Genomic DNA, 9,735 nt, shown 5'->3' on the forward strand with positions numbered 1-9,735 from the left:
ATCTGTAATCTGGTGGTGAAAGAAGGCCGCATTCCAGTGGTTGGGAACTGAGTACCCTCGTCCCTCTATACAAGGGGAAAGGTGACCCTCTGGAGTGTGGCTCGTACCGAGCGATAAAGTTATTGGAGCATGGAATGAAGGTATTGGAAAGGCTGTTGGAGAGGAGGATAAGGAAGAAAGTGAAGATCGACGAAATGCAGTTTGGATTTATACCAGGAAGAGGAACGACAGACGCGCTTTTTATTGTGAGGCAGTTGCAGGAGAAGTCCATGGAGAAGAGGACGAAGTTGTTTCTTGGGTTTGTTGATCTGGAGAAAGCATTCGATAGGGTTCCAAGCGAAGTAGTGACATGGGTATTGAGGAAGTTAGGAGTGGAGGAATGGTTGATCAGAGTTGTGATGGCAATGTGCGAGAGAGCGGGCACAGCTGTAAGGACGAAGGACAGGAACAGTGGTGAGTTTGAGGTGAAGGTGGGAGTGCATCAGGGGTCGGTACTAAGTCCACTACTATTCGTAGCTGTGATGGAGGTGCTGGCTCGGAATGTAAAGGAGGGTTTACCATGGGAGTTGTTGTATGCAGATGATCTGGTGTTGATTGGGGAAAGTATGGATGGACTGAAGGAGAAGATGAACAAGTGGAAGGAATGTATGGAGACAAAAGGTCTGAAAGTGAATATAGGAAAGACGAAGGTGATGGCAAGTGGTAAAGCATGTGGTGAGGTGGAAAGAACTGGGAAGTGGCCCTGTGCTGTGTGCAAGAAGGGTGTCGGAGTGAACTCCATTCAATGTACAATGTGCGCTGAGTGGGTTCATCAAAAATGTAGTGGTCTGAGAGGGTCATTAACCAGTGTGGCAGCTACATTCAAATGTAAGGTGTGCACAGAGGGAGCTGCACATGGAGGAAATGTTGAGTTGGATCTTGGAGAGGGCGTGAAGCTGGAAGGTGTGAAAACCGAGGAGACATGTTGAATGGAGAAGGTAGATCAGATTCGGCAACGGTTGCTAGAGTGAGATGTGCATGGAAGAAGTTTTGGGAACTGAGTGGCGTGCTGATGAGGAGGCGAGTGTCGTTGAAGCTGAAGGGAAAGGTGTATGCTGCATGTGTGAGAAGTGTTCTGATTTATGGGAGCGAGACATGGGTAATGAACGTAGAGCAGCAACGAAGGCTGGAAAGGGTGGAAATGCGAATGGTTCGGTGGATGTGCGGAGTATCTTTGAGAGAGAGGAAGACAAATGATGAATTGTGAAAGATAATGGGAATAGAGCCTGTGATTGATGCTGTGAAGAGAAACAGGTTGAGATGGTTTGGTCATGTGTTGAGGAAGGATGAAAGTGACTGGTTGAGAAGAGTGATGGAAATGAATGTGGAAGGAAGTACAGGATGGGGAAGACAGAGAAAGACTTGGCTAAAGATGGTCGAAGAAGAAATGCGGACAAGGGGGTTAACAAGTAGAGATGCAGAAAATAGGGCAAAATGGAGAAGATTGTCATGGGGACCGCAAGGCTAACCCCGGCTCTCGCAGGGAAAATGTCCTTAAAATGCCTGTTGTTGTTGTTTGTTTGGGTTAAAGTTAATTGGGTACAGTGTTCGGGTTCAGGTTAATAGGGTACAGTGTTAGAGTTCAGGTTAATAGGATACAGTGTTAGGGTTCAGGTTAATATGGTACAGTGCTCGGGTTCAGGTTAATAAGGTGCAGTGTTAGGGTTCAGGTTAATAGGGTGCAGTGTTAGGTTTTAGGTTAACAGGGTAGGTAGGCTACAGTGTTAGGGTTCAGGTTAATAGGGTACAGTGTTAGGGTTCAGGTTAATAGGGTATGATGTTAGGGTTCAGGTTAATGGGGTATTAGTAAGGGTTCCATTTAATAGGGTGCAGTGTTGGGGTTCAGGTTAATAGGATATGATGTTAAGGTTCAGGTTAATAGGGTATGATGTTCGGGTTCAGGGTAATAGGGTGTGATGTTAGGGTTCAGGTTAGTAGGGTATGATGTTAGGGTTCAGGTTAATAGGGTATGATGTTATGGTTCAGGTTAATAGGGTATGATGTTAGGGTTCAGGTTAATAGGGTACTGTATGATGTTAGGGTTCAGGTTAATAGGGTACTGTATGATGTTAGGGTTCAGGTTAATAGGGTATGATGTTGAGGTTCAGGTTAATAGGGTACTGTATGATGTTGGGGTTCAGGTTAATATGGTGTGATGTTAGGGTTCAGGTTAATAGGGTATGATGTTGAGGTTCAGGTTAATAGGGTACTGTATGATGTTGGGGTTCAGGTTAATATGGTGTGATGTTAGGGTTGAGGTTAATAGTGTATGATGTTCGGGTTCAGGTTAATAGGGTATTAGTAAGGGTTCCGTTTAATGAAGTACAGTGTTGGGGTTCAGGTTAATAATAATAGTGTAATTACAGTTCGTGTTTAATTGGGTTAATTCCCCCAACCGCAAACACCAGATTCTTTTACAACCAGTGAAACGAAATGTAAAGTCGGATGTCCAGTGAAACGAAACGTACAGTATTTTAAACTTCCGGAAGGTAAATTGTATCTTCATTTGAATCCTGTGTGACATTTTAATTTCACTTACAGTTACAGTTACACCCGGATCGCCTCACGGGTTAAACAAGTTTCCATATTCCATGGAGTTAGTTGCTCGTTTGATGTTTGCAGATTACCGTGAGGTGATGAGCGATATCTAGCGGCCATGACGGAGTTTGTAAATCATGTGCAATGTGCATGCACGATAATCACGTGAGGTGAGGAGATGAACACGGGGAACTGGGGGGTACGAGGGATTGGGGGGGCACATAGAGTCAACATATAATTGTATGGAGGGACACGAGGATCACATATTCCTATTCGTGAGGCAAGTCCGATCCCGAAAAGATGGTGACAGTGAAACTGCCGGTGTAGTCGTGCACCACGGAGTACGATTACCTTTATCGGAGCCCGAAGCCCTCCGCTTTCTCGTCGCGACCCTCTTTGGGCCCTTTTTGAAAGTAAACGAGCAAGCTGTGTTTTCCCGACCGGAATCCGCCATCACCAGCACCTCACCGCCTCGCCGTTTCTCCAATGCAGTTTCGTTACCGGTATTGTTGTTGTTTTGCCGGTTGAAATCCAGACCTGCGAAGTGAAACGCACCGGACGTATCGAACAGGGAAACATCAAGGGAAATGCCGTGAAAGAAACAGAAAATACTACAATAAACGGGTGGAGATTTCAGACATTCAGAGGTGTTTTCGGAACGATACAAATTCAAATCCCGTAGTGTTTTTATCTTTAGGCCAGATAAAAAAAATGAGTTGGTGATCGTCCTTTTTTCTCAAAAGTTCGGGTAGGGAGGGAGGTTTTTATTTTTATTTTTTATTTTTTTTTCCTACTTTCCATTGAGTTTTGTTGACATGGAAAATATGAAATAAAGACTCCTTTCTCCTCAAAATGATTTAATTTCTTCATTCATCTCACAGATTTACAGACATTGCCCAAATCTCTATGAAACACAGTGTTTGTGTGATTTTGGATGATGTTGAATGTCCTAGCTGAGCTTGGTAGTGAAAGGGCAAGACACCTGTACATGTATATACACCATGACATCGGAAAAACAGATAAACACCATGCCCTTGGCACCTTGAAACTATCGAGCATGTTGAACAAGGTTTCTGCCACGCTTTGGTACTGGCTTTGCAGTACAAATGTTACATTGAGGGTGTTGCCCTGCCTTTTCAACCAAATTCTCCTCAGTACCACAGTGGATGCAGAGCATTTCATAGCCAGCAGAGTCGTACGCTAGTTCTATAGGGGAAGCACAGTTCAGATTGGTTCAGACAGTTTTTGTGTTTCCTTGTTTTTATATCGTTCCCTGGTATGGTGTGTACCCCAGTTTAGAATAGGTACACCGTATCCCTGCGCATCGTAAGAGGCGACCAAAGGTTGGCGTCAGGAAGGGCATCCGGCCATAAAAAACATTGCCTCAAACAGGGAACCATGATTGTCATGGGCCCCGCAAGGCTAACCCCTGCTCTAGCGGGGAAAAATGGCCTTAAAACGATCATTCATTCATTCATTCATTCATTCATTCAATCACGGCTATATTTGATCAGAAACTGTATCTTACTCACCACATGAGATATTATTCCTCTAATTTTGTTGGTGGAAATCACCTGATATGTTTTTCAAACTTTGGAGTTATGTTCAATTTTGATATTACTAAGAAGAGATATACATTATAGTCACAAGAGAATGTATTCTGAGGTGTTTTTAATTGATATTTTCATGAATCTATATCTTTTTCATTTGATGTAAATGTGTTTATCCAAAATGGTGAGCAAAAATATGATGGGGATTGTAACATCCAACTCGATATTGCACGCAAACCAGTCCTTCACCGTCTTGGAAGAGCCCTCACGGGCTATTGATGCGATCACAATAGGCATTTCAAGCCGATTCTATCACGAATCGATACAGATTTCAGCGGGAAAAATCTCACACAATAGCCGCCATGAATGGCTAACGTAAAATGGGTGAAGTTGCCTGAGGCACTTGCGACCGTCTGCGCAGCATGCACTGCGCAGCACGCACTGCGCATGCGGTGCAGAACGGCGCCAAATTTGACTGTGAAAAGCTCGTTTTTGAATGATTTTTTTCAAAATAAAAAATAAAAAAAGTTTCGGGTCGGGTGTGTTTCGTAGGGTCGGGCGGGGACGATCACCAACTCATTTTTTTTTTCTGGCCTTATGTTGAAAGAAAACCAGAAAGAGGGAGCATTGATTGATGAATGATGGGTCGTCGTCGAGGGAGGCCTCGCAAGGGGGTTACACTGGGTACTACCAACATGTATGTGAAATTTGGTGGAGATCGGACTATATATATCTATAAATCAAGATCGTCCATGTTTTTTTTCTGTTTTTCAAATGTACGTGTGTATATTCACACACACACACACACACACACACACACACACACACACACACACACACGACCCCCCTCTGATTGCTGAAATTGGTATTCCCAAACGATCTTTTGGCGCTAAAGACTAGTCGATCGCAAACCAAAAATATAACTTTTTAAAGTCCCCTACAGTTTCTATCACCATGTAGTTTGATCAGGTTGTTCCAAAAAGACATGAACAACTTTGGTTGTTAATATATGTAGTACCACAAATGATACAACGATACCCTTTGGTTCTTATGATACTAAAGCTCATAAAGTATTCTTTATTTTCCGGTCTGGTGGTTTAATATAAAAGAAAATGGCGAGTCCACAGCAGAAAGCTCAGTGCGTCGAATGGTTCATCGAGATGAGACCAGACAGGCAAGTTCACTGTAATTTCAGAGGTTTAAAGAGACTAGAAGTTATCAGAAATAGAAAAGTACCAGTCGACCAAGCAAAAGTGAAGCAGACATTGAACAAGTGCGTGAGGAATCATTTAATCCGACAGAGCATCCAGAGAACTGGGACTACCAACCACCACTGTACACAGGACTTTTCATAAAAGACTGAAGCTTTATCCCTATAAGGTGCAGATTCTGTAGGAACTCAAACCAGATGACGGATCCAAACACAAGGCGTTTGCCTTACAAATGCTCAGCCGCATAGAGGATGACGAAGATTACCTGAAAAAGGTCATGTTCACAGACGAAGCTTGCCTTCATGTATCGGGGAAGGTCAACTGGCACAATGTGAGGATCTGGAGCTCTGAAAAAACCCCACATGACCATTGAACACATATGCGACAGTCCAGTGTGGTGGTGTGGCCTTCTCCATGACCGCTTGGTGGGTCCATTTTTCTTTGCGGAGGAAACAGTGACCTCAACAATTTCCATGAACATGTTATGTTGGAAGGATTCACCTTCCCACAGATTGAAGACCTGCAACCCGATATAATTTTTCAACACGACGGCGCTCCCCCTCATTGGGCCTAAGTCGTTCGAGATGTCCTGAATGAAAGAAATACCAGGTCGCTGGATTGGCTGAGAGGGACGAACCGCCTGACCCCCACGATCACCAGACATAATCCCCCTGGATTTTTTTCCCGTGGGGTTTGTCAAAGATGTCTGCAACACCAAGGTGGCAAACCTGCAGGATCGTAGTTCTCGGATCACAGCTGCATGCGCACTTGTGGACGCAAACATGCTGAAACAAACATGGAAAGAACTCGTGTACCGCCTTGATGTCCTACGGGTGACAAATGTAGCTCACATTGAAGTGTATTGATGGTGTGCACAAAACTATATTGGGTTTCTGTATCATATAAACCAAAGGGTATCGTTGTATCATTTGTGGTTCTAAATTTATGAACAAACAAAGTTGTCCGGGTCATTTTGGAACACCCTGTAGTTCAAATCTCGACTCGGCTACAAACTGTTGTCCTGGTGCTTCTCAAGCAGGGTGATCACAGGGTTGCCAGACATGAGATAAAATTATTGTATTTTTGCAATTATTTCCACCATTGTAGGATGTAGATCAATAATTGCAAAACTGGCACATCCATAACGATAAGAGATGTTTGTCTGTCACCATTGGGATGAGAACATCGTAATGGCCTCTGCATCCAGTCGACTGTGGAGGTATAATTTTGCCTTTCGTTTCGTAATATGTGAATATGCTTTAGCTTTGGTTTAACGGGGTTTCCCGGCATGGGGTTTTGAAAGGTTTTACCGTTGAGGTTCAATTGAAAAATTGGTTCAGAATCCGAATGACTCAGAATCTGAACATCTCGGACGCCTTTTTTCCACGATAAATTAATAACACGACCTGATCCAAAGACCGTAACGCAACCAGTCGCCGCAAAAGACCAAGCAGCCGTGCACTTCTCGGTCGCTCAACTAACTTCATCTGTGCAAGCGGTTTTGATGACGCTGCCGCTATTCTGGCCGAATGACCTGCAACTGTGGTTTACGCAAGTCGAAGCCCAATTTCTTCATCAATGATCTCTCTGACTCTCTTGAAAATCCTCTCTATCTCTTTGCTAATGACCACTCTCTGCCGCTCCATTCCTCATCCCTTAGATCGGCAGTCTGCAGCCTCCTCACTCTCTGCAGACCTGGACAAAATCACAGACTGGTCAAACAAGTGGACACATGTCTTTCAATCCTGACAAATCTCACACTCTTACGATGTCTCTCCGAAAAGACCGACTGGACAACCCTCCCATCCACTTTCTGAATAATCCTCTCCAAGAAGTTCTATCACTCAAGTTTTTGGATCTCACTATCTGCCATGATCTTTCCTGGGAAAACCACATTTCCAAGCTGGTCTCCAAAGCCAGGCGCCGACTCGGCATCCTCCATCGTGCGAAATCCTTCCTCGGCACACCTGAGCTCCTCACCATATACAAGGCTTTCATCCGCAGCTCAATGGAATACTGCTCTCCCTTTTGGGCCGGTGCTCCTGCGTCACACTTAGCTCGGCTTCATGCTGTTGAAACCAAAGCTTTCAGAATCATTGGAATCTCCCGCGATGACGCTATCTCCGAGGGCCTTTCACTCACTCACTGCAGGCAGGTTGGTGGTCTTTCTGTCTTCTACCGACTCCTCTCCAGCCTTGCTCCCCCAGATACTCCTACAGGACGCACAAGGTCTGTCAGCAACCCTCTTCTGGTGAAACTGCCAAAATCAAGACTTTCTGCTCACCTTCACTCTTTCATTCCTCTTTTCTCCCACCTCTGGAACAAACTCCCACTCTTCAATCCCACTCCTCCCTCCAGGTCTTTCAAACAATTGTTCACCACCATCTCTCATCTTCCCCCAACCAAAAGGTTGATTTTTTTATACCCCTGTTAATGCACCCGAGATCCACCTTCTTCAAATTCCGTTTTCTTTTCTGAAAGTCCTTGTGGTGTCCATTTGTTTATCCCGTGTACCCCGCTCCAGCCCTCTCCCCCTTCCACAGATCTCCCGATGTCTCTGTTATCCACTGTGGTTGTGCTCCTCTCCCTTCCCCCTCTTGTCTTCCACTTCCTTTATTATATGTTATATGTGGTAGCTCTTACACGAGCCTCGACTTGGTATACAAAAAAACCCTGATTCCGAAAACATTACAAAAACCTATGATTGAATAATAAAGTACGTTAATCAGGTGAAAGTTCAAATATTTTTTACGAAATAACTTTTATTTACTTCATTTTTTAATTATTTATTCAATCACCCTTTTTGTTTGCAGGTTCAAAATGTCTCATTTAAGTTTACAATGAAGAATCTTCCTCGTTGAGGAGCATGTCATGACTCAATCAGTGATAGTGACACAAAGTACTTAATTTACTACAGGTCTCCATTTAATGGCCTCCAAGGTCACCAGATCTGTCCCCATTCGATTTATTTTTCCATGGTGGTACCATAAAGAAAACGTCTTTCAGGATAAGCCAATTAGTGATTTGAAGGATTTTGTGATTACGTCCAGCTATCACCAATATTGGGCGTCACTCAGGCTGTAATCAGCAACTGTGCTGCACGTATCCGCATGTGTGCTCCGAATGATGGAAGACATTTTGAAAATCTGTATTGATAAAAAATAAACTTGAAAGATCTCTCTTATGGTTTGCTTTGTATTTCACACTCGTATCAGAGTTCATTTCATTTTTTATTGAATTTTCAAATCACGTACAATTTTTTGGCCCACCCTGTATAATGGTATTTTGGGTAATTAAACCGGGAATTTTGCACTAATGCTTGACCTTCAACCGTGGGAGGGTCGGTCAAATTCTTCATTAGACAGGTCTCTCCGAAAAGACCGACTGGACAACCCTCCCATCTACTTTCCCAACAATCCTCTCAGAAATTCTGTCACTCAAGCTTTTGGGTCTCACTATCTGCCATGATCTTTCCTGGGAAAACCACATTTCCAAGCTGGCCTCCAAAGCCAGTCGCCGACTGGGCATCCTCGGTCGTGCGAAGTCCTTAAATTTGAGCTATAATAAATCACCTGTGGTCCTTTTCGCCTTATAATCTGTCCCCCTTATAATCTAGTCCTTTTCGATCTGTAAACCATACTTCACCCCATGTACACACAAATCATTTAATCACGAGCTGTGTGTGTGTATGCATATATATATATATAAATAAATAAATAACCGGAAGAAATAAAATGAGTTACAGACATAGTTTGAGGTCGATTTTTCTTCAGACAAGCTTTCGGCCAAATAGGCCTTCTTCTCGTTCTTCCTCAATGACAGTGACATCCAGAGGCACAAGAACAAGGAACACGTTTCCTCGCTGGCACAATGCTCTCCCTCTCCAGCACACTGCCAATTCTCCTCAGAAACGTTCCATACTTTCCTCAGAACACACGATGCAATTTTCCTCAGATCGCCTTTTTCACCTCTTCCCTCCATCGCACCCAACCCAATCAGAGCTCCTGGCTCCTCTCATTGCACTCTGGGCATTCTCCACCCTCCGAGGGGTTGGGCTCTGCTCTGCCCCCATCAGGAGACGAGACGATCATAACTCCGCCTCCTCTCTCCGAAGCCACACCAAGTCCTCCCCACCCAGGTGATTACAAGAGGTTTTACACATGCTTGTTTTAACTTAAAACCCCAGGTATTTATTACAATGCACCACCCACCATATGGTAATCTCTACCCCCCTTACTGCCCCACAAACGTAACACAATTATGCCATCTCAACCAATAAAATTTGCTGCTTACACTGTCAGTGTTGGGGAATATCAAGATTCAGACAAAATTGCAGCTTGGAGGAAATATCGATCGTGCTCAGAAATGCAAACCAAGAGTTCAATAGACCTTTGCCA

The 9,735-nt window shown here is 44.0% G+C and overlaps 1 protein-coding gene across 7 annotated transcripts in view; it reads right to left on the reverse strand.

The window, feature by feature from the left end:
- LOC137431587 (E3 ubiquitin-protein ligase RNF113A) overlaps positions 1-3,113 on the reverse strand; it is an 84,857-nt gene extending 81,744 nt beyond the window's left edge. For 3 of the 7 annotated variants that reach the window (XM_078782107.1, XM_078782106.1, XM_078782105.1), the window contains exon 1: positions 2,929-3,087. In XM_078782107.1, the coding sequence (XP_078638233.1) occupies positions 2,929-3,031 (103 nt within the window). In that variant the 5' untranslated portion in view covers positions 3,032-3,087. Of the gene's footprint in view, positions 1-2,928 lie in introns of all 7 variants that reach the window. The other 4 variants (XM_078782109.1, XM_078782108.1, XM_078782104.1 and 1 more) reach the window with 3 other exon arrangements.
- Positions 3,114-9,735: the final 6,622 nt, after the last annotated feature.

This window comes from Myxine glutinosa, chromosome 7 (genome assembly GCF_964187855.1).
Source record: "Myxine glutinosa chromosome 7, kmMyxGlut1.1, whole genome shotgun sequence".
NCBI classification, from domain to species: Eukaryota; Metazoa; Chordata; class Myxini; order Myxiniformes; family Myxinidae; genus Myxine; species Myxine glutinosa.